General features: G+C 40.0%; 4 protein-coding genes across 4 annotated transcripts in view; 3 read left to right on the plus strand and 1 right to left on the minus strand.

The window, feature by feature from the left end:
* LOC138003340 (protein adenylyltransferase SelO-like) overlaps nucleotides 1–26,500 on the minus strand; it is a 143,243-nt gene that overhangs the window by 83,902 nt on the left and 32,841 nt on the right. The window lies entirely within an intron of this gene.
* Nucleotides 315–1,202, plus strand: LOC138004581 (neuropeptide FF receptor 2-like). The gene has a single exon (XM_068851134.1). The coding sequence runs from the start codon at nucleotides 315–317 to the stop codon at nucleotides 1,200–1,202; it is 888 nt and encodes a 295-aa protein (XP_068707235.1).
* On the plus strand, nucleotides 11,338–12,066 carry LOC138004582 (neuropeptide FF receptor 1-like). The gene has a single exon (XM_068851135.1). The coding sequence runs from the start codon at nucleotides 11,338–11,340 to the stop codon at nucleotides 12,064–12,066; it is 729 nt and encodes a 242-aa protein (XP_068707236.1).
* LOC138004583 (somatostatin receptor type 4-like) lies at nucleotides 23,803–24,699 on the plus strand. The gene has a single exon (XM_068851137.1). It carries the CDS (start codon nucleotides 23,803–23,805, stop codon nucleotides 24,697–24,699), a length of 897 nt encoding a protein of 298 aa, XP_068707238.1.

Below are 26,500 nucleotides of genomic sequence, written 5' to 3' on the forward strand. Positions count from 1 at the left end.
TTGAAAATAGCAAACTGGTTAACTCCTGCCAGTTGGGATTCTTAATCGTGTTTCTGTTCAGTTTGAATTGCTTCTTTCAGATAATTAAAAGTGCACTTCCACTATAAACTGAAAATTTTTACAGAAAAGTCATCAAAATGATGGGATAAAACAAATAATTGCAACAACAAAACATCCGTTGACAGCAAATGACAAGCAACAATACTTTTAAAAGCTAAAAGACCAAACGATCTTTCCACAAATGCTCACGTTTGCCAGAGGAGACCTAACGTATTAAAAAAATACAAAAATCTACCCTGCTGCACCAGCGTACGATGGCCGACTATGGTAGCGCGGGATTTATTCTCTCCATGGTCAGCATTCCATTTTCCATAATCGGATTTCTTGGAAATGTGCTGGTTGTCAGAATCGTTTTTAAAACACCAGAAATGCATTCAGTCACAAACTATCTCTTAGCAAACTTGGCTGTTAGTGATGGACTCACCATTTTTTTCATATGGCCTTTTATGTTGACGCGCTACTTTTTGAAGTCAGTTGATTGTAGGCTGACGGCGTTGGGTTTTACCGTCCCCGTTTCCTCCTTTACCTTAATGGTCCTAGCAATTGAAAGGTACCATGCCTTGTTAAAGCCATTTAGAACAGGCTTGCGGTTAAAACAAGAGAATGTGAAAAGAGCTATCGCAATTATTTGGATCTCAAGCGTTCTTATTTTCATGCCGATTGCGATCATGGAATCGAAATGGAATGAAGTTGTCCATTTGTGCATTCTATCAAGCAAAGTGTACGTTTTTGCACTGCATGCAATGGTCGTTTACATTCCCTCAGTGGTTTTCCTTTATTGTTATGGATCCCTCATCAAAGGACTCTACTTTGACAACACAATCTGTGCTTCGTCCGGAGACAGACAAGAAGACAGAGCATCTGAAAAGAAGAAACTTGTGATAACATTTATGCTAGCAACTGCAGGCTTTCTAGTCGGTTACGGACCATCCGTTACCTTTAAAACCCTTGTTGTTATCGGAGCTACTCAAGAAATTTACTCTTCTGTCCTTTCGCCCGTCATACGATTTACCTTCTTTTGTAGCTTGTGTTTGAATCCTGTTTTATATGCTTTTCGCAGTACGAACTTTCGACAAGGATTTAAACGGATAATATTCTGTCGAGATCCACAAACCCAGAACGAGATGTTGCAACAGCCGTAATGAAAGGAATACCAATAATTTTTATTCTTAGGACTTCTGCTTGTATAATCTTTTTTTTTAGCAATTGATCGACTCGCGAGACAATCATAACTTTCTGTCACCTAACCGTTGTTGAATGCCCTGCTCAGCTCCACTGAGACGGTCTGCCGTATACCTCAGTGGTAGAGCAGTGGCAGCCGTGATGATCATAAATTTGGGTCTTGTTCAGGAATACTAAGATTTTTCTCAATATCCTCGAGTCACCATTGAACTGAAAAAAGTAGATCTCTTCATATCTGTAGAAAGGTTCATAGTAGCATAATTTCACTTCTTAATGGTATCTTTCTATCGGCTTATGAAGAAAATAATGTCATTTATTATATAGAAACTGATGAAATACCAGGATTTCTCCTTTTACTAAAAAATCATTATATTCACCGCGCGCAGTGAACATATCATTTTTATCTTTCACATGTGAGAATATAGGTGTCGTCATGGTAACGAACACGATTAGCCAATAAAACGCGACCTTTTTCTTCATTGTAAGATACTTTTGAGCTTCAATATAATTCTTCTCTACTACATTAAGATTTTTATTGCAAAATTTTACATTATCATGATTTCCTTTTCATAACTTTCATCTTGTTTCATGTTACACAACATGCGTGTATTAGCGGTTGGTGATCACTTTTTAATCATTTCGAAAATGAATAAAACAATTTGTTTTACATCTGGATACTTCATCAATGTCAATGTCGTGCTGAAAGTATCTCTCACGAGTGAGCGAAGCGAACGAGCGAGAGATAATTTCAGCACTCGAAGATAAAATCCGTATCCCCGCGCGGCCATGTAATATCCTCTATATCTACAAAGATGTTAGTATCCTATAACATTTTGTTCAAATCAAGAAATAGACACACACAAGTTAATTTATGATGAAGAGAAAAGAAATGCAAGATTCTTTTCCCCTATTCTTCACCAGTTTTTAAGGCGGGAAGAGCCTCTCGCTGAAGGTTTGGTCAAATAAACATGCATGACGAACTTTAAATGTGCACCTGTAACAATGCAATACCGGTCTCAATTGAAAATCATTGTAATATACTTGGGATCTAGGCCCGGGTTGCTCGAAGCATGGTTAGGGCTAACCAGCGTTCAATACCATGGAAACCTATGGATTTTGACACCTCTTAACCAACGGTTAGCGCAAACCAGGCTTCGAGCAACCGGCCCTAGGTCTCTCGCAACTTTACGGTACATGCGCATTGTGAACTTGCACTTATTTTTTTGTTACAGAAGTCTATAAAGTAGAGTCACGTACAGTTTTATTTTGCTTTGAATTTCCATACAAACCTTTGAATGTCCCGCTACGTTGCCCTGATTACCTATGATGCACTGAAGAACGTGAACATGTCTATTCTCTTGAGGTTGTTAGTAAAACGCCTAAAGGCGTTTGGGTGATGTTACACGAGCCAATTTTTCATGCAACATTGTTGCCCGAATTTTGTTGGAATTGGTGCGTGTAACACACCCGCCCTTGACTTTTAACGCAAAATCGTCCCACGATGCACCACGGAGAACCGAGATAAGTTACGTCGACAGTCACGTCAACAGTGTCCGCCATATTTGTCGCCCGGGATTTGTCAATGCAGGAGCCTGGGCTCACATGTTGCGAGCACCGTTGCGTTAAAAATCGCAAAGATGTCTCGTGTAACGTGCATTAGAAATGAAATTTAAAATCTGCTCGTGTAACATCACCTTAACGGCCAACGGCAAAACTGTGTATCGAGAATCGGCGTCACGAGAATTATTGTCAAAATTATTTTGTCTTTTTGCTTTGGTTAAATAAGAGGAACGTTGACTGGTCCTTCATGTACTGGATCCGAAACAATTAATGTCCATAAAACAAAAGAACGAAGCGAACATAACAATACGATTTGTCCTCCGCCATTTTACTCCGGTATATGGAAGTCTATCTGTTTTGTGGAGTTTCGCGCTCCACAGGATCTCAGTTATCTCGACACGTTTTGTGCTCAAAACAATTGTGGCAGTGTACAAATTCGGATTTATGCACACACGTTAATAGCGATAAATCAAGCTCCAACATTATTTGAAATCTTAACGCCTTTCCGTCGTCTCCGTCCAAGTAAGTCATTGGTCACAGTGGCACCACACCTCGTCTGGTGAAACCCGGCTGAGAAAGAGCCTCCTTCAATGAAATCATTGTTTCAGTGGAGAAAGGCAGGGAAAAAAACGCATCCGACAGAAGAGAAAACTTCCATAAAACCAGAGAGGATAGAAAAAAACGAACAAAAACAAGTGGAGCAAGTGGGAAGAACATAAAAAGTTATGAAAATAATAAATTGCTTCATTAGTTGCGTTTGACGTTAGGATTCCAGGGTTTGAGCGCCGTCTTGGAGTGGCTGACCACTCGCCTCGGTTTCATGCCAGGGTCATGCCACTATCCAGTATACGCAATGTAACTGTTTGTTCAAAATTTCGTTCCACTATTCGTTCTGACTGGACCCGTCGCTGTCTATTCTGTTTGCCGATATGAAAATTCCCATGATTACGCACGATCGTGATGTGGACCATGTGGTCGAAAAGAAAAATAGAATGTTTTTGTTGCGTTTAACACAAGTTTGATATTGGTCTATTCGAGCCGGATGTAAACTGCGGCCAGCTAAATGATGGATAACGAAGTAGGTTTCCATTCTGTGGATGAACAAGTAATATCGCCGCTTCAAAGCAGTCTAATACAACCTGAAGATTCGGTAAGCTAAATAGGGTCAAATTCGTTATCACGGTCGTCAAGGAGGAGAAAGGACGCAGAGTCATCCCTAAATTATGACAGACAAACTGCCATTTCATATAAAGATACTCCCCTGAGGGCAAGTCCCAAGTCTTTGCAATGAAAGAATTTACTATTTCATGCCGCTAATAATGATGTCCTCAACTTGGGCATAAGTAAGTTACCAGTTGCCACAGCAAGTGAATTAAATGAGCTACCGTTCAGTACTTCTGCGAAACTACCTGATCGAGATCTCCTCCAACCTGGAATTAAATGTTCATTCCAAGCTACAGCAACCCCTGTCAGCTTAGCTGAAAAGACCCTTGTGTTCGATGAGTTCCCCTCATCTGGACATGCGACTATGACCTACGATAAACATGGGTCATCTTGCAATGGTAGTGCATATTCTCCTTATTTTGATACAGAAATTTGTCATGGTATTACTCCCCTAGGAAGGGCAACAAGTATCCCTTCGACAGCAACTTACAGTACTATTTGTAGTGGCAAGTTAGCTTGGGCCTCTTGTGAACCAAAATACGCGTCCACCATTCATTATTCTCAACCATCGTTCACGGCACAATGGGCTCCGGGTACTGGAAAGGCGTCAACTCCCTACCCAAGTGGTTTTAAAGTAACCACTAAGTATCATTCAGATCAAGATGAAGAACCAGAGATTCATTTATTGACAATCTCACAGAGGGTCAAGAAACCGTCTTCCGCTTGACCTCTGATAGCCTGTAAACAGACTCAAGCGTAGCTCTTTTGCGAGCACAAGAACAGCAGCGATTACCAACGCTTGAGCTCTTCACGTTCACAGGCAAACCAATCGATTGGCCAAAGTTTATTGAAAGATTTCGTGACCAAATACACAACACGACGACACTTGCTGATTCAGATAGGATGGCCTACCTATTTCAAAACCTCGATGGTGAGGCTAAGAAAGCGGTAGAAAGTCTAGGTGTCACAGGTCATAGCTATGCAGCCGCCCTAAAGACATTGAAACGCCAGTTTGGAAACCCTAACGGAGTTGCAACAGCTTACCTAAGCAACATGCTGGACAGTACCCTTGTGTCTTCGAATAACAGACAAGCCTTGCGGGACTACTATTACCAAGTGAAAACATGTACGACGTGGTGTGTGAAGATGGGTCAGTCGGTTATACTCGAAACCCCGGAGTATCTCAGCAGAGCAACTATGCGACTACCGATGCACCTAAGAGTAAGATGGTATGAGCACGCAGATGGTCGTACGGATAAGTCCAACCTGGTCGAGTTTGAAAGATGGTTGCATAAACGAGTTGACCCCTTGTTGAACCCCATGGAGGATTTTATATGCCAGGAATGGAGCAAGAAGCAGAGATCTACCAAACCGAAATCAAGCATCAAATTCGCAGCTGCGGTAACGCTACGATCACCAGGTGTGCGGAGAGTTTTTGTTCTGGGTGGTTGCAATAAAAATTTACTAGACGATCTTAGACTATATCTAGATTCAGTCTTGTGGGTAATTTCGCGATTTTTTTTAAATTGCGAAATTCGCAAAATTAACGTGTCGCGAAATAGCATCTTAAAGGGGCTAGGTCACGCAATTTTAGGCATTTTCAGCACTGATCGATTGGTCATAGAATTAACTAAAATATCAAAATAACTGTTCAAAACTATAGAAGAACTGTAACAAAAAACAGGGAAGCCAAGAAGAGACATGGATAGACAAAACTGGAGACGATTGAATTTGGGTAAATTTGAAAAACGTCGGCCCACCTTTTTTCAAATTTATATCAGTCTATATCAAAATGTCATTTACAAAGCTGGAAAATCATTCTCAGCTGTTATGTGGCCGTGATTTTGCAAATGAAACACTCTTGCTCCGCCAATTTGACGTTTAGAGCTCCATAAATAACAAAATGAAACAAAATTACCTAAAATAGCGTGACCTAGCCCCTTTAAACTCGATGCGGTATTTGATAGGTAGCCAGTGGAGTCATCTTAAAATTGGTGAAATATGAACGAAACGACTTATCTTTCAAAAAGCCTGGCGGCAGAGTTTTGAATACGTTGGAGTTTCTGCAGTTCAGTGCATGCCGTAAAGAGTACTTGCAGTAGTCCAAACGAGAAGTGACAAAAGCATTAACTATATAGTTTGAGTATTATCGAAACTCAGAAATTTCCTGATTCTTCTAACATTATGTAGATAAGAGTTTCTTTCCTTTCTTTCCTTTTTCCTCTCCCCTACACAGAGCGAGCCAATGTTAACGTTCGACAGCTGGTGCCTCGTCCCTATCACAATGAGTTCCGCTTGGTCATCGCTGAGCTTCAGCCGATCTATTAATATCCATTTTCTGATATCAGCAACACACGATTGCATAGCTTCAACAGCTTTAACGGCATGTTCAGGGTCGGGCTTGAACACAAAATAAAGCTGTGTGTTATCGGCGTGAACATGTACTTGTGGAAGATGACGTGAACATGAAGGTGGTGAACAGCTTGCTGACATCGATGACAAACAGAAGAGGACCGAGACAGGGAGAGATTCTTAACGTTCTTTTCTATAATTCTATCAATTCGTGTCTTCTGTTGGCAAACCATTCGAGTAAGAGAGGTTGACTACCCACGCTTTCCGACAACTGAGGGTCAGTCCAAGGACCTACTTGCTACAACATCCACATAACGCTCCTCGTTAAGAGTCTCAAGAGTAATTTGAATATACTCGACGGCCTCCATACGTGCCAAACTTTTTGTTTAATTTTCAGGGTTCGTTTCTTTCACTTTACATGCTCCTTATCAACCATTGTCTTTTCGTATTTATAGTTTGCAATTTCCAAATAATTTTGACTTGATAAGGACGTTTAGCTAACGTCAAAACGTCGCCGTTTTTAACAAAGTTTTAAACAGGTTTTTAGTATTTTTAAGAATGTTTAGATATGTTTTATCGCAGTTGTTTATAGTTAGATACTATTAATACCATTATATTGCTACTGATCACCAGTAAATCCTCGATTTAGCTGATAGGTCTTTTATCAGTCTAAATAAAGATGTTATTATTATTATTATTATGTCCAATAATGAATCCACAGATTTGATGGCATATCCTAGAGTGTGATGACTATTTTTATCTCAGAGGTTTGAATTCAACTCTATGTCTATGTCTATGAAGTCGCATGTAAAGACTGTCCTTGGAATTACCTAGGAGAAACCGGAAGATGCTTCCAAACCCGAAACAAAGGAACATTAACGGAACTAAAAGAACTACACAAAGGGTTCAAACGTTGCCAACCATGCGTGGCAAAATAATCATTCCAATGACTTCGATAATGCACGTGCAATCGACAAGGGCAACTACCGTATTCGGTAAACGCTAGAATCTTGGTACACTGCCAAAACGGTCGGCGCGCACAATAACTCAAAACTGTTGCCTAGGCAATACTCCATTTTACAGTAATTAGATACTATTAACGATTTTATCCCCTGACCCTTTTCGGATTACTTTTGTACTCTATTTTTATACGAAATAAATTTTTGCACCCCTCTTCGTATGTATTCCCATTTACGCCCCAACTAGTCTTTCACTCGTTAAAGGCTATTTAACAATTATTCCATGAGCCCGAGTTGGATATGAAGTGATAAAATAACCAACGAGCGCGTAGCGCGAGTTGGTTATAATCACTTCATATCCAACAAGGGCGAATGGAATAATTGTTTTAGTAAATTCTCAAACCGGGTTTTGCCGCCAATTTTTATTTCCACAATTTTACAAAGCGTCCGGAAAGAGCATCTTGGCGCACTATTTTCCATATCACGTAAAACTTCGACTATTGGCTCATAGTCGGAGTTTTTTTAGCCAATCAAAAAGCTAGAAATGCAATAGTCGGAGCTGAAAATTTACTAAAGACTGATAGTCTTAATCTTTTAACCAGAGAACCTTTCTCACCACTTAAATTTTTAAATATGTTCCATCCTGGTTACACCTCTATTTTGACTGAATTATGCCAACTGATTCTCATTCTGCTGTGCTGACGAACGTAAACATCGAGAGAACAATACTCGCTTGAATCCTTCTTTAAAATTTGAACTGCGAAAAGCGTATAATACGGGATTAAGACATAAAATAATGTCAAATAGCAAACAGAAGATATGCCAGAATTCACGGTTTATCTTCATCCCGAGACAAACAGCGTCTAATACAGCGATCGGTCCGTAACCAATGAGAAATCCACTTGTTGCCAGTATAAAAGTGACAAGTAGTTTCCTTTTTTCAGAATTGTCTCCGTTAATATTTTCAGAGCCGCGGCATATCGTGCCGGAAAAATACAATCCTTTTATCAGGGATCCATAACAAAAAAGAAACACCAATGTAGGTATGTAGGTAGTGAACGTTGCATATATGAGCAAATAAATTCGGATTGCCTTGCTCGATTCGACTCCCCATGGACCAATGCATGAAGATTTTTCGCTGCTCCATACATAAAGGAAGAATCCTGGCAAACCGATGGCAATGCTTAAAAACCAAATGACAAAGATTGCTCGTTTTATACTCTCTTCGTCCAGGCGCCAATTCGAGCTAAAAGGTTTCAGTATGGCGTGATACCTTTCCACTGCCAGTAGTGTGAGAGTTAAAGCTGAGGAAGTTATCGAAGTCTGCACAACCACAATAAACTTACAAGAGAATTTCCTGAAGTCGTCGTTCAGTGATGCTACGAAATCATGATCACCATAGTACGCCAAACAAAACGGATACATCAAGATGACAATTGAACCGCTTGCCGCCAAGTTTGCTAAGAGATAATTTGTTGTCGTATGCATTTCTCGAGTCTTGTGAACAATTCGAATCATTAATATATTGCCAATGAAGCCAAAAATGTAAAATGGAATGCACGCAATCATGACAAAGTGAAAGTTATTGGAATCAACCATACTTGCCTCCCTTTTAGTTTATCTAATATCTGCTCTTTGAGAAAATAAAACGGTTAGTTATGATCAACCACTCTTATCATCCACGATTTCACCTGCTGGTCTAAAAACACAGTTGTCAAAATTTCCAACAATTCTTTCACCTTGGAGATGTTGCGTTTCGAACACAATTGGAAAGTTCCATCAAAGAAGAATTGTCCCACAAATTTGCAAAGAAAAAAAAGGAAAGAGTGACAGGATGTAGGACAATTCAAGATTATCTTTAAACGCGCTCATTCATTCAGGGAAACAAATTATGAAAAAGGGTGACATACTTACCATAGTTTTAGCGAGCTGCCAAACTAAGTCATTATTGACGATCTATCTGTCACTTGAGCCAAGCCTATTAGCTGACCTTGAATGCATTATCTTACGCATATTATATATCGCCCACTCAGGCTTTAATTTATAAATTTCTTTCAAAGTTTAGTGTCCATAGCAATTGAAAGTCGTTAAAGAAATATACCGCTTTGCCCACCTTGCAGTCGCGCGGCTGGCTGCGCACAATTTTTTCGCCAAAATCATATCGGACGCTTTTCTAACCGAAATCATGTAAAAAGGAACGCGTATTCCGTACATTCGGATTAAACTGTCTTCGAAAGCTATTTTAAGCGTGTTATTGTGAACTGCAGGCCTGCAAACTTGCGCCATAATTAGCCTGAATAAAAGAAGCCATAATACAAGGAAAATGAAAGCTACAAAATGTCACGAGTCAGCAGGATAATAAATGAATGTAATGAACTTTTTACTAATTTTAACTTTTTCATTTGACATTTTTCTAACACTTACGACGATTTAGAGGTTATTATTTGACAAAAAAAATCAATTTTTATTGGTTAGATAGTAACTCAGGTAAAGAACCTGAACAAATGCTATCACCCGTAACTTTTTAAAATACAACCCTGTAACTGCGTGAAATCAGTAACATAAGTACAACGGTGTTAAAACCAGCCTTTGTTTGGAGGTTTGGGGCAGTGAGAAAATAAATAGATTCAATATCGCCAAATTGCACTGAGAAATTAAAGTTCAATAGTTGAAGCGTTTTAATAACCTTCATTGCTAAAAAGTTGCGTACCAATTCCATGATTAAAAAACTTACTGAACACATCTTTCTTAATGGACGGTTTTATTGCCACGATAACGTGACATGATGTCTGAAAGTGCTATTTATTCTAAATAGTTGGAATAAAAAACCTGTCGTCAAGATCAAACTTCCAAATGATTACAATTTGCATTTGAGCGTTCTGGAAAATTCTCAATAGAGAAATGGAGAATTCCGTTTGAGTCAAACGATAAACGTTCGGCCACAATTTAAATTTTGCCAAAAATTGATGGAACCTTTTTTATTCAAGTTTATTTCCTGGCGTTAGGATAAAACTAGATTAGGGCAAATTCTTGAAAGAGAGAAGTGAGTTCACGAGTGTAAAAGAATTTGAAGACGATTTAAAGTGCTGAAAGTGTTCCGTTGGCTGTTCATCGGTAACGCTAAACAAATTGTCAAGGCTTGCTTTATTTTAAAACGAAATAAAATATGTAAAAAAAGCAAACGACGTTTTAAGTGAGTGTCATATTTGGTTCTACAAGCGCATTTTGTTTCCTCGTGCATAAAACATGCTGCCAAAAAGCTAAATTATTGGTAGGTTCTTCCAGGTGTCTTGGGTAAAAATAGAACAATGCCCAAGGCAAATGAGGATCACGGAGACAAAGAGAAATCACCTTAGGGGACAATGCAGCACAACGCAATCTTAAAAATGCAACCGAACAAAGATCGGGATATAATTGACATCGGTTCAAGAAAGTAACTTTTTTAAGGGAAACGTGAACAACGACCCCAACTCTTATTTCCTCACTGCTTCTCTAAGAGGACTGGTACAGATGCCCGGACTGTTGTTTGGGTTCGTACGAGACAGGTGGCAGAACTATCATGCAAACGCGACATGCAGTAGGTCAAGGCGGCTAAAATTAAAGAGTCGCCCTTTCTAAAATTAACACAGAAAGCACTAACCAACCATTGTTAAATATGCTATAGAGGCGGCGTGGTTCAGTTAGGGCGTTTGGTTTGCATGGTTTGGATTTGTTTTCTCTTGTCCCAGATTCAACTCTACCACGCTTTGAAAATAGCAAACTGGTTAACTCCTGCCAGTTGGGATTCTTAATCGTGTTTCTGTTCAGTTTGAATTGCTTCTTTCAGATAATTAAAAGTGCACTTCCACTATAAACGGAACATTTTTACAGAAAAGTCATTAAAATGATGGGTTAAAACAAATAATTGCAACAACAAAACATCCGTTGACAGCAAATGACAATCAACAATACTTTTAAAAAGCTAAAAGACCAAACGATCTTTCCACAAACGCTCACGTTTGCCAGAGGAGAGCTAACGTATTAAAAAATACAAAAATCTACCCTGCTGCATCAGCGTACGATGGCCGACTATGGTAGCGCGGGATTTATTCTCTCCATGGTCAGCATTCCATTTTTCATAATCGGATCTCTTGGAAATGTGCTGGTTGTCAGAATTGTTTACAAAACACCAGAAATGCATTCAGTCACAAACTATCTCTTAGCAAACTTGGCTGTTAGTGATGGACTCGCCATTTTTTCCACTATATTGCCTGTTATGTTGACGCACCACTTTTTAAAGAAGTTTGATTGTAGGCTGTCGGCGTTGGGTTTTACCGTCTCCGTTTCCTCCTTCACCTTAATGGTTCTAGCAATTGAAAGGTACCATGCCTTGTTAAAGCCATTTAGAACAGGCTTACGCTTAAAACAAGAGAATGTGAAAAGAGCTATCGCAATTATTTGGATCTCAAGCGTTCTTATTTTCATGCCGATGGCGATCATGGAATCGAAATGGAATGAAGTTGTCCATATCTGCATTCTATCAAGCAAAGTGTACTTTTTTGCACTGAATGCAATGGTCGTTTACATTCCCTCAGTGGTTTTCCTTTATTGTTATGGATCCCTCATCAAAGGACTCTACTTTGACAACACAATCTGTGCTTCGTCCGGAGACAGACAAGAAGACAGAGCATCTGAAAAGAAGAAACTTGTAATAACATTTATGCTAGCAACTGCAGGCTTTCTAGTAGGTTACGGACCATTCGTTACCTTTTACACCCTTGTTGTTATCGGAACTACTCAAGAAATTTAGTCTTCTGTCCTTTCGCCCGTCATACAATTCACCTTCCTTTGTAGCTTGTGTTTGAATCCTGTTTTATATGCTTTTCGCAGTACGAACTTTCGACAAGGATTTAAACGGATAATATTCTGTCGAGATCCACAAACCCAGAACGAGATGTTGCAACAGCCGTAATGAAAGAAACACTAATAATTTTTATTCTTAGGACTTCTGCTTGTATAATCTTTTTTTAAGCCATTGATCGACTCGCGAGGCAATCATAACTTTCTGTCACCTGACCGTTGTTGAATGCCCTGCTGAGCTCCACTGCGACGGTCTGCCGTATACCTCAGTGGTAGAGCAGAGGCAGCATCATCATAAATTTGGGTCTTGTTCAGGAATACTAGGATTTTTCTGAATATCCCCGAGTCACCATTGAACTGAAAAAAGTAGATCTCTTCATATCTATAGAAAGGTTCGTAGTAGCATAATTTCACTTTTTAATGGTATCTTTCTATCGGCTTATGAAGAAAATAATGTCATTTATTATATAGAAACTGATGAAATACCAGGATTTCTCCTTTTACTAAAAAATCATTATATTCACCGCGCGCAGTGAACATATCATTTTTATCTTTCACATGTGAGAATATAGGTGTCGTCATGGTAACGAACACGATTAGCCAATAAAATGCGACCTTTTTCTTCATTGTAAGATACTTTTGCGCTTCAATATAATTCTTCTCTACTACATTAAGATTTTTATTGCAAAATTTTAAATTATCATGATTTGCTTTTCATAACTTTCATCTTGTTTCATGTTACACAACATGCGTGTATTAGCGGTTGGTGATCACTTTTTCATCATTTTGAAAATGAATAAAACAATTTGTTTTAAATCTGGACATTTCATCAATGTCAATGTCGTGCTGAAAGTATCTCTCACGAGTGAGCGAAGCAAACGAGTGAGAGATACTTTCAGCACTCGAAGATAAAATTCGTATCCCCGCGAGGCCATGTAATATCCTCTATATCTACAAAAATGTTAGTATCCTATAACATTTTGTTCAAATCAAGAAACAGACACACACAAGTTAATTTATGATGAAGAGAAAGGAAAGAAAAGATTTTTTTCCCGCATTGTTCTCCAGTTTTTAAGGCGGGAAGTGCCTCTCGCTGAAGGTTTGGTCAAATAAACATTGTAATGTATTGACTGATCGTGCAATAAAATTGATAACGATCGAAAGTAATGATTTATGAAATGAAAGTTACAAAAATTAAGCTAGGGAAGTATATTCTTTCTCTTTCAATGAAATATGTCAAATAAACGGCTGTTTTAAATGTGAAAAATTGCACTTGTAACAATGCAATACCGGTGTCAATTGAAGATCATTGTAATATACTTAGGATCTAGGCCCGGGTTGCTCGAAGCATGGTTAGGGCTAACCAGCGTTAAATACCATGGAAACCTATGGGTTTTGACACTTATTAACCAATGGTTAGCGCAAACCAGGCTTCGAGCAACCGGCCCTAGGTCTCTCGCAACTTTACGGTACATGCGCATTGTGAACTTGCGCTTATTTTTTTTGTTACAGAAGTCTATGAAGTAGAGTCATGTACAGTTTTATTTTGCTTTGAATTTCCATACAAACCTTTGAATGTCCCGCTACGTTGCCCTGATTACCTATGATGCACTCAAGAACGTGAACATGTCTATTCTCTTGAGGTTGTTAGTAAAACGCCTAAAGGCGTAAAGGTGATGTTACACAAGCCAACTTTTTATGCAACATTGTTGACCGAATTTTGTTGGAATTGGTGCGTGTAACACACCCGCCCTTGACTTTTAACGCAAAATCGTCCCACGATGCACCACGGAGAACCGAGATAAGTCACGTCGACAGTCACGTCAACAGTGTCCGCCATATTTGTCGCCCGGGATTTGTCAAGCAGGAGCCTGGGCTCACATGTCGATAGCACCGTGGAGGAAGTGGGAAGAACATAAAAAGTTATGAAAAAAAGCTTCATTATCCTTCATTAGTTGCGTTCGACGTTAGGATTCCAGGGTTTGAGCGCCGGCCGTCTTGGAGTGGCTGACCACTCGCCTCGATTTCATACCAGGGTCATGCCACTATCCAGTATACGCAATGTAACTGTTTGTTCAAAATTTCGTTCTACTATTCGTTCTGACTGAACCCGCCGCTGTCCACTCTGTTTGCAGATATGAAAATTCCCATGATCACGCACGATCGTGATGTCGACCATGTGGTCGAAAAGAAAAATAGAATGTTGTTGCGTTTAACACAAGTTTCATATTGGTCTAACTAAAAGTCGTCTATTCGAGCCGGATGCAAACTGCGGCCAACTAAATGATGGATAGCGAAGAAGGGTTCCATTCTGTGGATGAACAAGTAATATCGCCGCTTCAAAGCAGTCTAATACAACCTGAAGATTCGCTAAGCTAAACAGGGTCAAATTCGTCATCACGTTCGTCAAGGAGGAGAAAGGACGCAGAGTCATCCCTAAATTATGACAGACAAACTGCCAAGATACTCCCGTGAGTGCAAGTCCCAAGTCTTTGCCATTAAAGAATTTACTATTTCATGCCGCTAATAATGATGTCCCCAACTTGGGCATAAGTCAGTTACCAGTTGCCACAGCAAGTGAATTAAATGTGCTACCGTTCAGTACTTCTGCGAAACTTCCTGATCGAGATCTCCTCCAACCTGGAATTAAATGTTCATTCCAAGCTACACCAACCCCTGTCAGCTTAGCTGAAAAGACCCTTGTGTTCGATGAGTTCCCCTCATCTGGACATGCGACTATGACCTACGATAAACATGGGTCATCTTGCAATGGTAGTGCATATACTCCTTATTTTGATACAGAAATTTGTCATGGTACTACTCTCCTAGGAAGGGAACAAGTATCCCTTCGACATCAACTTACAGTACTATTTGTAGTGGCAACTTAGCTTGGGCCTCTTGTGAACCAAAATACGCGTCCACCATTCATTATTCTCATCCATCGTTCACGGCACAATGGGCTCCGAGTACTGGAAAGGCGTCAACTTCCTACCCAAGTGGTTTTAAAGTAACCACTAAGTATCATTCAGCTCAAGATGAAGAACCAGTAGATTCATTTATTGACAATCTCACAGAGGGTCAAGAAACCGTCTTCCGCTTGACCTCTGATAGCTTGTAAACAGACTCAAGCGTAGCTCTGTTGCGAGCACAAGAACATCAGCGATTACCAACGCTTGAGCTCTTCAAGTTCACAGGCAAACCAATCGATTGGCCAAAGTTTATTGAAAGATTTCGTGACAAAATACACAACAAGACGACACTTGCTGATTCAGATAGGGTGGCCTACCTATTTCAAAACCTCGATGGTGAGGCTAAGAAAGCGGCAGAAAGTCTAGGTGTCACAGGTCATAGCTATGCAGCCGCCCTAAAGACATTGAAACGCCAGTTTGGAAACCCTAACAGTGTTGCAACAGCTTACCTAAGCAACATGATGGACAGTACCCTTGTGTCTTCGAATAACAGACAAGCCTTGCGGGACTGCTATTACCAAGTGAAAACATATACGACGTGGTGTGTGAAGATGGGTCAGTCGGCTATACTCCAAACCCCCTGGCGGCAGTGTTTTGAATACGCTGGAGTTTCTGCAATTCAGTGCAGGCCGTAGAGAGTACTTGCAGTAGTCCAAACGAGAAGTGACAAAAGCATTAACTATATAGTTTGAGTATTTTCGAAACTCAGAAATTTCCTGATTCTTCTAATATCATGTAGATAAGAGTTTCTTTCCTTTCTGTCCTTTTTCCTCGCCCCTACACAGAGCGAGCCAATGTTAACTTTCGACAGCTGGTGCCTCTTCCCTATCACAATGAGTTCCGCTTGGTCATCGCTGAGCTTCGGCCGATCTATAAATATCCATTTTCTGATATCAGCAACACACGATTGCATAGCTTCAACAGCTTTAACGGCATGTTCAGGGTCGGGCTTGAACACAAAATAAAGCTGTGTGTTATCGGCGTGAACATGTACTTGTGGAAGATGACGTGAACATGAAGATGGTGAACAGCTTGCTGGCATCGATGACAAACAGAAGAGGACCGAGACAGGGAGAGATTCTTAACGTTCTTTTCTATAATTCTATCAATTCGTGTCTTCTGTTGGCAAAACATTCGAGTAAGAGAGGTTGACTACCCACGCTTTCCGACAACTGAGGGTCAGTCCAAGGACCTGCTTGCTACAACATCCACATAGCCCTCCTCGTTAAGAGTCTCAAGAGTAATTTGAATATACCCGACGGCCTCCATACGTGCCAAACTTTTTGTTTAATTTTTACATGCTCCTTATCAACCATTCTCTTTTCGTATTTATAGTTTGCAATTTTCAACTAATTTTGACTTGATAAGGACGTTTAGCTAACGTCAAAACGTCGCCGTTTTTAACAAAGTTTTAAACAGGTTTTTAGTATTTTTAAGAATGTTTACATATGTTTTATCGCAGTTTTTTATCGTTAGATACTATTAATACCATTATATTGCTACTGATCACCGGTAAATCCTTCGATTTAGCTGATAGGTCTTTTATCAGTCTAAATAAAGATGTTATTATTATTATTATTATGTCCAATAATGAATCCACAGATTTGATGGCCAATCCTAGAGTGTGATGACTTTTTATCTCAGAGGTTTGAATACAACTCTGTGTCTATGTCTATAAAGTCGCATGTAGACTGTCCTTGGAATTACCTAGGAGAAACCGGAAGATGCTTCCAAACCCAAAAAAAAAGGAACATCAACGAAACTAAAAGAACTACACAAAGGGTTCAAACGTTGCCAACCATGCGTGGCAAAATAATCATTCCAATGACTTCGATAATGCACGTGCAATCGACAAGGGCAACTACCGTATTCGGTAAACGCTAGAATCCTGGTACACTGCCAAAACGGTCGGCGCGGACAATAACTCAAAACTGTTGCCTAGGCAATACTCCATTTTACTGTAATTAGACACTATTAACGATTTTATCCCCTGACCTTTTTCGGATTACTTTTGTACTCTATTTTCATACGAAAGAAATTTTTGCACCCCTTTTCGTATGTATTCCCATTTACGCCCCAACTAGTCTTTCACTCGTTAAAGGCTATATAACAATTATTCCATGAGCCCGAGTTGGATATTAGCCATTTCAGAGTTGCGCAGGAAACTGGTAACTAATAATGACGCGCTTTGCATTCTGGGACCGTTTTGCGGGACGCTTCGACAGCTCAGCTGTGTTTATCGTTCTTATCATGGTGAAGTATAATTGTTGTGTTCCAAACTGCTCTAATAGTTTGCGAAATTCTCCCGGTTAGCGCGAGTTGGTTATAATCACTTCATATCCAACAAGGGCGAATGGAATAATTGTTTTAGTAAATTCTCAAACCGGGTTTTGCCGCCGATTTTTATTTCCACAATTTTACAAAGCGTCCGGAAAGAGCATCTTGGCGCACTATTTTCCATATGACGTAAAACTTCGACTATTGGCTCATAGTCGGAGTTTTTTTAGCCAATCAAAAAGCTAGAAATGCAATAGTCGGAGCTGAAAATTTACTAAAGACTGATAGTCTTAATCTTTTAACCAGAGAACATTTATCACCACTTAAATTTTTAAATATGTTCTATCCTGGTTACAGCTCTATTTTGACTGAATTATGCCAAGTGATTCTCATTCTGCTGTGCTGACGAACGTAAACACCGAGAGAACAATACTCGCTTGAATCCTTCTTTAAAATTTGAACTGCGAAAAGCGTATAATACGGGATTAAGACATAAAATAATGTTAAATAGCAAACAGAAGATATGCCAGAATTCATGGTTTTTCTTCATCCTGAGACGAACAGCGTCTAATACAGCGATCGGTCCGTAACTAATGAGAAATCCACTTGTTGCCAGTATAAAAGTGACAAGTAGTTTCCTTTTTTCAGAATTGTCTCCGTTAATATTTTCAGAGCCGCATATCGTGCCGGATAAATACAATCCTTTTATCAGGGATCCATAACAAAAAAGAAACACCACTGTGGGTATGTAGGTAGTGAACGTTGAATATATGACCGAATAAATTTGGATTGCCTTGCTCGATTCGACTCCCCATGGACCAATGCATGAAGATTTTTTGCTGCTCCATACATAAAGGAAGAATCCTGGCAAACCGATGGCAATGCTTAAAAACCAAATGGCAAAGATTGCTCGTTTGATCACAGGTAAGCCAGGCTCACTGTGTGTAGGTAAATATAGAGAACATATGAGGCGAAGTTTAGGTCTGAAAATTTGCTAGAAAATGGAAATAAAAATCGATAAAACTTACCATGTGGTGAGCTGTTGTTGTCTTTAATACGTACACGAAGTTTCGGGAAAAATGGTCCCCGTTCACCTTCCTTCATAGTATAGTGACAAGGTAGGAGACGGAAGCCAGCTTATGGACTCCGATCGACCCAAAACAAGCACGATTTTTTTCGCGAAAATCGAATCCAGTCGCGAAATAAACTCGCCAGGCTCGTGGAACATGAATTTCTCTAAACCATGAATCCACTGAAGCATTTCCAGGTAGCAACGCGAAGCCACCAGACTCCGTGGAGTCCCTGGAGGGAGGGGAGTCCCAGATTGCTCAGTGAGTTTTGTTTTTAGCGATGTGGGACTCCCCTCCCTCCAGAACTTATTAAACTCGTCACCAGGCGTCTAGAGTTCAGTGCCATTTTGAATTGGACACTTCGCGAGTACAACGCTTTCTGGCCGCCATTTTAGCAGGTTAACTTACAAGTTTTACGGAGCCTGGTGGCTTCGCGTTGCTACTTGGAGATGCTTCAGTGTGTAGTGTACCGGAAGCGGAAGTTACGAGTATTCCGTATATTATGGGATAAGGAAGCAGAGAGGAGAGCGAGATAGCGAAGCAAGAATAAATACATGTTGTTGTTATGAACACGAGTTCTTGCCCTTTAATCGGATAGACACCACATTTGGCGACGAGGATCTAAATTGTAAAATAGCCACGCGGCTACTGAAGTTGACACGAGTCTCAACGGTGGATAAAACTCGAAAGGATGGCTGTGTGTTTGAGCGGATTACGCTGTCGGCGAACCAACAACACTCGCACAGCGATGGACAACTTGGAAAGCTGAATTCGAATTGCACGTCACTGCTTCGGGGATTAGCGACGCTACCCAAAAGAGAGCTCTTTTACTTCACCTGGCTGGATCCAAAGTCCGAGATATTTTCAATAACTCAATTCCTGCCTAAGTTCGCGGGGGCGCGAAAGACTACGACAAAGCTATGGACAGCCTCTCCGACCATTTCAAGCACAGAAAGAATGCTCCGATGGCTCGACAGACCTTTCTAGCGGCAAAACCATCGGCTGGTGAGACTATCAACAATTTTATTACTCGTTTGCAGAAACTCGCGGAACACTGTAACTACGAAGCCGAACGGGATAATCAGGTCCGAGATCGTGCAATTTCTTTTATCAAGGATAGAAATCTAAAAGCCAAATTGTACCAAATTGTACCAGAATGTCTGCGTAGTGATAATGGGCCACCATTTGCATCGGAACAGTTTGAAGAGTTCTTAGAATATTTGGGGATCCAGCACAAGAAAGGCGTACCCTACTGGCCACAAAGCAACGGAGAAGTGGAGCATTGCAATGAAACCCTCTTAAAGATTGTACGGATTGCCCAGCTTGAAGGGAGAGACTGGCAGAAGGCAGTCCAGGACTTTTTGTTCCAGTACCGAGTTACACCACACACTGTAACAGGCATATCACCCGCAGAACTGTTAATGGGAAGGAAATTACATGACAAACTTCCCAAAGTTGAGTTTTCCGGTGAGCAAGTCACAGAGGGATATTGGCAACAGCGGCTGAGGGAGAGAGATGCTCGTTCGAAACTCCGGCAAAAGGAGTACGCAGACAGAACACGAGGAGCTAAATACAGTGACATTAGATCGGGAGATAAAGTATTGTTGAAACAGACACGCGATAGTAAACTCTCACCCAATTTTGAGCCTGACCCATACGTTGTTGCTCACAAGGATGGAAATGCTGTTGTGTTACAAGACGCAGAGGGAAACTGAAAAGATGCGCAATATAGCTCACATGAAGAAGTTTGTTGAGCCTGCAACCATAGAAATAGGAGCATCAAAGGGAGCAGAACAGCCCGAGCTTCCAGAACAAGTAGTGGAACCAGTCCAGTGTGACCAGCCAGAACCTGCGGCCAGCCAGTCGTCGTTACAGCCACAGGAAGTCCTCCTGAGTAAGTCCCCACGCAGTTCAGATACATCTCGGCCTGCGCGCATAAGGTATAAGCCTGCGTGGATGAAAGATTTTGTTTGTAACTAGTCCACTTAAAAAAAAAAAGAAAGAAAGAAAGAGACACTGTTGACACTTTTTTTGTTACTGGCTTTATTGTTCATGTTAGTATTATAAGTTTTTCATATAAGTGAGGGGGAGATGTAGTGAACCGGAAGCGGAAGTTACGAGTATTCCGTATATTATGGGATAAGGAAGCAGAGAGGAGAGCGAGATAGCGAAGCAAGAATAAATACATGTTGTTGTTATGAACACGAGTTCTTGCCCTTTAATCGCATAGACACCACACAGTGGATTCATGGTTTAGAGAAATTCATGTTCCACGAGCCTGGCGTGTTTATTTCGCGACTGGATTCGATTTTTGCGAAAAAAATCGTGCTTGTTTTGGGTCGATCGGAGTCCATAAGCTGGCTTCCGTCTCCTACCTTGTCACTATATTATGAAGGAAGGTGAACAAGGACCATTTTCCCCGAAACTTCGTGTACGTATTAAAGACAACAACAGCTCACCACATGGTAAGTTTTATCGATTTTTATTTCCATTTTCTAGCAAATTTTCAGACCTAAACTTCGCCTTAAATGTTCTCTACACAGTGAGCCTGGGTTACCTGTGGTTTGATAGTCTCTTCGTGCAGGCGCCAATTCTTGCTAAAAGGTTTCAGTATGGCGTGATACCTTTCCACTGCCAGTAGTGTGAGAGTTAAGGCTGAGGAAGTTATCGAAGTCTGCACAACCACAATAAACTTACAAGAGAATTTCCTGAGGTCGTCGTTCAGTGATGCTACGAAATCATGATCACCATAGTACGCCAAACAAAACGGATACATCAAGATGACAATTGAACCGCTTGCCGCCAAGTTCGCTATGAGATAATTTGTTGTCGTATGCATTTCTCGAGTCTTGTGAACAATTCGAATCATTAATATATTGCCAATGAAGCCAAAAATGTAAAATGGAATGCACGCAATCATGACAAAGTGAAAATTATTGGAATCAACCATACTTGCCCCCCTTTTAGTTTATCTAATATCTGCACTTTGAGAAAATAAAACGGTTAGTTATGATCAACCACTCTTATAATCCACGATTTCACCTGCTGGTCTAAAAACACAGTTGTCAAAATTTCCAACAATTCTTTCACCTTGGAGATGGTGCGTTTCGAACACAATTGGAAAGTTCCATCAAAGAAGAATTGTCGCACAAATTTGCAAAGAAAAAAAAGGAAAGAGTGACAGGATGTAGGACAATTCAAGATTATCTTTAAACGCGCTCATTCATTCAGGTAAACAAATTATCAAAAAGGCTGACATACTTACCATAGTTTTTGCGAGCTGCCAAACTAAGTCATTATTGATAATGTATCTGTCACTTGAGCCAAGTCTTTTAGCCGACCTTGAATACATTAATTTACGCATATTATATATCGCCCACTCAGGCTTTAATTGATAAATTTCTTTCAAGGTTTAGTGTCCATGCGAATTGAAAGTCGTTAAAGAAATATACCGCTTTGCCCACCTTGCAGTCGCGCGGTTGGCTGCGCACAATTTTTTCGCCAAAATCATATCGGACGCTTTTCTAACCGAAATCATGTAAAAAGGAACGCGTATTCCGTACATTCGGATTAAACTGTCTTCGAAAGCTATTTTAAGCGTGTTATTGTGAACTGAAGGCCTGCAAACTTGCGCCATAATTAGCCTGAATAATAGAAGCCATAATACAAGGAAAATGAAAGCTAGAAAATGTCACGAGTCAGCAGGATGATAAATGAATGTAATGAACTTTTTACTAATTTTAACTTTTTCATTTGACATTTTTCTAACACTTACGACGATTAGAGGTTATTATTTGACAAAAGAAATCAACTTTTATTCGTTAGATAGTAACTCAGGTAAAGAACCTGAACAAATGCTATCACCCGTAACTTTTTTACAACCCTGTAACTGCGTGAAATCAGTAACACAAGTACAACGGTGTTAAAACTAGCCTCTGTTTGGAGGTTTGGGGCAGTGAGAAAATAAATAGATTCAATATCGCCAAATTGCACTGAGAAATTAAAGTTCAATAGTTGAAGCGTTTTAATAACCTTCATTGCGAAAAAGTTGCGTACCAATTCCATGATTAAAAAACTTACTAAACACATCTTCCTTAATGGACGGTTTTATTGCCACGATAACCTGACATAATGTCTGAAAGTGCTATTCACTCTAAATAGTTGGAATAAAAAACCTGTCGTGAAAATCCAACTTCCAAATGACTACAATTTGTATTTGAGCGTTCTGGAAAATTCTCAATAGAGAAATGGAGAATTCCGTTTGAGTCAAACGATAAACGTTCGGTGACAATTTAAATTTTGCCAAAAATTGATGGAACCTTTTTTATTCAAGTCTATTTCCTGGCGTTAGGATAAAACTAGATTAGCGCAAATTCTTGAAAGAGTGAAGTGTTCCGTTGGCTGTTCATCGGAAACGCTAAACAAAATCTCAAGGCTTGCTTATTTTAAAACGAAATAAAATATGTAAAAAAAGCAAAGGACGTTTTAAGTGAGTGTCACATTTGGTCCTACAAGCGCATTTTGTTTCCTCGTGCATAAAACATGCTGCCAAAAAGCTAAATTATTGGGAGGTTCTTCCAGGTGTCTTAGGTAAAAATAGAACAATGCCCAAGGCAAATGAGGATCACGGAGACAAAGAGAAACCACCTTAGGGGACAATGCAGCACAACGCATTCTTAAAAATGCAACCGAACAAAGATCGGAATATAATTAACATCGGTTCAAGAAAGTAACTTTTTGAGGGAGACGTGAAGAACGACCCCAACTCTTATTTCCTCACTGCTTCTATAAGAGTACTGGTACAGATGCCCGGACTGTTGTTTGGGTTCGCACGAGGCAGGTGGCAGAATTTTCATGCAAACGCGACTGCTAAAGTTAAAGAGTCGTCCTTTCTAAAATTAACATCAGTAAACACTAACCAACCATTGTTAAATATGCTACAGAGGAGGAGTGGTTCAGTGGTTGCACCTGGTTCAAAATCCCGTTCTAACGTCTGGTTTGGATTTGTTTCCAGTTGTCCCCGATTCAACTCTACCACGCTTTGTATACATGGCCAACTGGTTGCCTCCTGCCATTGGGATTCTTAATCATGTTTCTGTTAAGTTTGAATTGCTTCTTTCAGGTTAAAAGAAGGGCGCCTGTAAACTAGCTTGATCAAAAATAAACAAAACATTTTTACAGAAAAGTCATCAAAATGATGGGTTAAAACAAATAATTGCAACGACAAAACATCCGTTGACAGCAAATGACAATCAACAATACTTTTAAAAGCTAAAAGACCAAAGGATCTTTCCACAGATGCTCACGTTTGCTAGAGGAGAGCTAACGTATTCAAAAATACAAAAGTCTACCCTGCTGCACCAGCGTACGATGGCCGACTATGATAGCGCGGGATTTATTCTCTCTATGGTCAGCATTCCATTTTTCGTAATCGGATTTCTTGGAAATGTGCTGGTTATCAGAATCGTTCACAAAACACCAGAAATGCATTCAGTCACAAACTACCTCTTAGCAAACTTGGCTGTTAGTGATGGACTCACCATATTTTTCCTATGGCCGTTTATGTTGCTGGAAACAATCAAATTTTCAAAGAAGTTTGATTGTGCGTTGATGGCGCTGAAGGGTCTTATCGTCCCCGTTTCCTCTTTCACCTTAATGGTTCTAGCGATTGAAAGGTACCATGCCTTGTTAAAGCCATTTAGAACAGGCTTGCGGCTAAAAAAAGAGAATGTGAAAAGAGCTATCGCAATTATTTGGATCTCAAGCGTACTTAATTCCCTGCCGATTGCGATCATGGAGTTGAAAGGGAATGAAGTTGTCCATTGGTGCCTTCCATCCAGCAAAGTGCTATTTTTCGTATGGACTGGAGTGGTCGTTTACATTCCCGTAGCGGTTTTTCTTTATTGTTATGGATCCCTGATCAAAGGACTCTACTTTGACAAGACAATCTGTGCTTCGTCCGGAGACAGACAAGAAGACAGAGCATGTGAAAAGAAGAAACTTGTAATAACATTTATGCTAGCAACTGCAGGCTTTCTAGTCGGTTACGGACCATCCGTTACCTTTTACACCCTTGTTGTTATCGGAGCTACTCAAGAAATTTACTCTTCTGTCCTTTCACCCGTCATAATATTCACCTTTATTTGTAGCTTGTGTTTGAATCCTGTTTTATATGCTTTTCGCAGTACGAACTTTCGACAAGGATTTAAACGGATAATATTCTGTCGAGATCCACAAACCCAGAACGACATGTTGCAACAGCCGTAATGAAAGGAATACTAATAATTTTTATTCTTAGGACTTCTGCTTGTATAATCTTTTTTTAGCCATTGATCGACTCGCGAGGCAATCATAACTTTCTGTCACCTGACCGTTGTTGAATGCCCTGCTGAGCTCCACTGAGACGGTCTGCCGTATACCTCAGTGGTAGAGCAGTGGCAGCATCATCATAAATTTGGGTCTTGTTCAAGAATACTCGTATTTTTCTGAATATCCCCGAGTCACCATTGAACTGAAAAAAGTAGATCTCTTCATATCTTTAGAAAGGTTCGTAGTAGCATAATTTCACTTTTTAATGGTATCTTTCTATCGGCTTATGAAGAAAATAATGTCATTTATTGTATGGATACTGATGAAATACCAAGATTTCTCCTTTTACTAAAAAATCATTATATTCACCGCGCGCAGTGAACATATCATTTTTATCTTTCACATGTGAGAATATAGGTGTCGTCATGGTAACGAACACGATCAGCCAATAAAACGCGAGCTTTTTCTTCATTGCAAGATACTTCTGCCCTTCAATATAATTCTTCTCTACTAAATTAAGATTTTTATTGCAAAATTTATCTACAAAAATGTTAGTACCCTATAGCATTTTGTTCAAATCAAGAAATAGACACACACAAGTTAATTTATGATGAAGAGAAAGGAAATACAAGATTCTCTTCCCTCATTCTTCTCCAGTTTTTAATTAAGGCGGGAAGAGCCTCTCGCTGAAGGTTTGGTCAAATAAACATCACAAACATTATTTGTGTATTTTCTTGAGGTTGTTAGTAAAACGCCTAAAGGCGTAAAGGTGATGTTACACAAGCCAATTTTTTATGCAAAATTGTTGAACGAATTTTAATAGAATTGGTGCGTGTAACACACCCGCCCTTGACTTTTAACGCAAAATCGTCCCACAATGAACCACGGAGGACCGAGATAAGTCACGTCGACAGTCACGTCAACAGTGTCCGCCATATTTGTCGCCCGGGATTTGTCAAGCAGGAGCCTGGGCTCACATGTCGAGAGGACCGTTGCGTTAAAAATCGCAAAGATGTCTCGTGTAACGCGGATTAGAAATGAAATTTAAAATCTGCTCGTGTAACATCACCTTAACGGCCAACGGCCAAACTGTGTATCGAGAATCGGCGTCACGAGAATTATTGTCAAAATTATTTTGTCTTTTTGCTTTGGTTAGATAAGAGGAACGTTGGCTGGTCCTTCATGTACTGGATCCGAAACAATTAATGTCCATAAAACAAAAGAACGAAGCGAAGATAACAATACAATTTATCCTCCGCCATTTTATTCCGGTACATGGAAGTCTATCTATTTTGTGGAGTTTCGCGCTCCACAGGATCTCAGTTATTTCGACACGTTTTGTACTCAAAACAATTGTGTTGCGAGCACCGTTGCGTTAAAAATCGCAAAGATGTCTCGTGTAACGTCGATTACAAATGAAATTTAAAATCTGCTCGTGTAACATCACCTTAACGGCCAACGGCAAAGCTGTGTATCGAGAATCGGCGTCACGAGAATTATTGTCAAAATTATTTTGTCTTTTTGCTTTGGTTAAATAAGAGGAACGTTGGCTGGTCCTTAATGTTCATAAAACAAAAGAACGAAGCGAAGATAACAATACAATTTGTCCTCCGCCATTTTACTCCGGTATATTGAAGTCTATCTGTTTTGTGGAGTTTCGCGCTCCGCAGGATCTCAGTTATCTCGACACGTTTTGTACTCAAAACAATTGTGGCATTGTACAAATTCGGATTTATACACACGTTAATGGCGATAAATC

The sequence above is a fragment of the Montipora foliosa genome, chromosome 5 (assembly GCF_036669935.1).
Source record: "Montipora foliosa isolate CH-2021 chromosome 5, ASM3666993v2, whole genome shotgun sequence".
NCBI classification, from domain to species: domain Eukaryota; kingdom Metazoa; phylum Cnidaria; class Anthozoa; order Scleractinia; family Acroporidae; genus Montipora; species Montipora foliosa.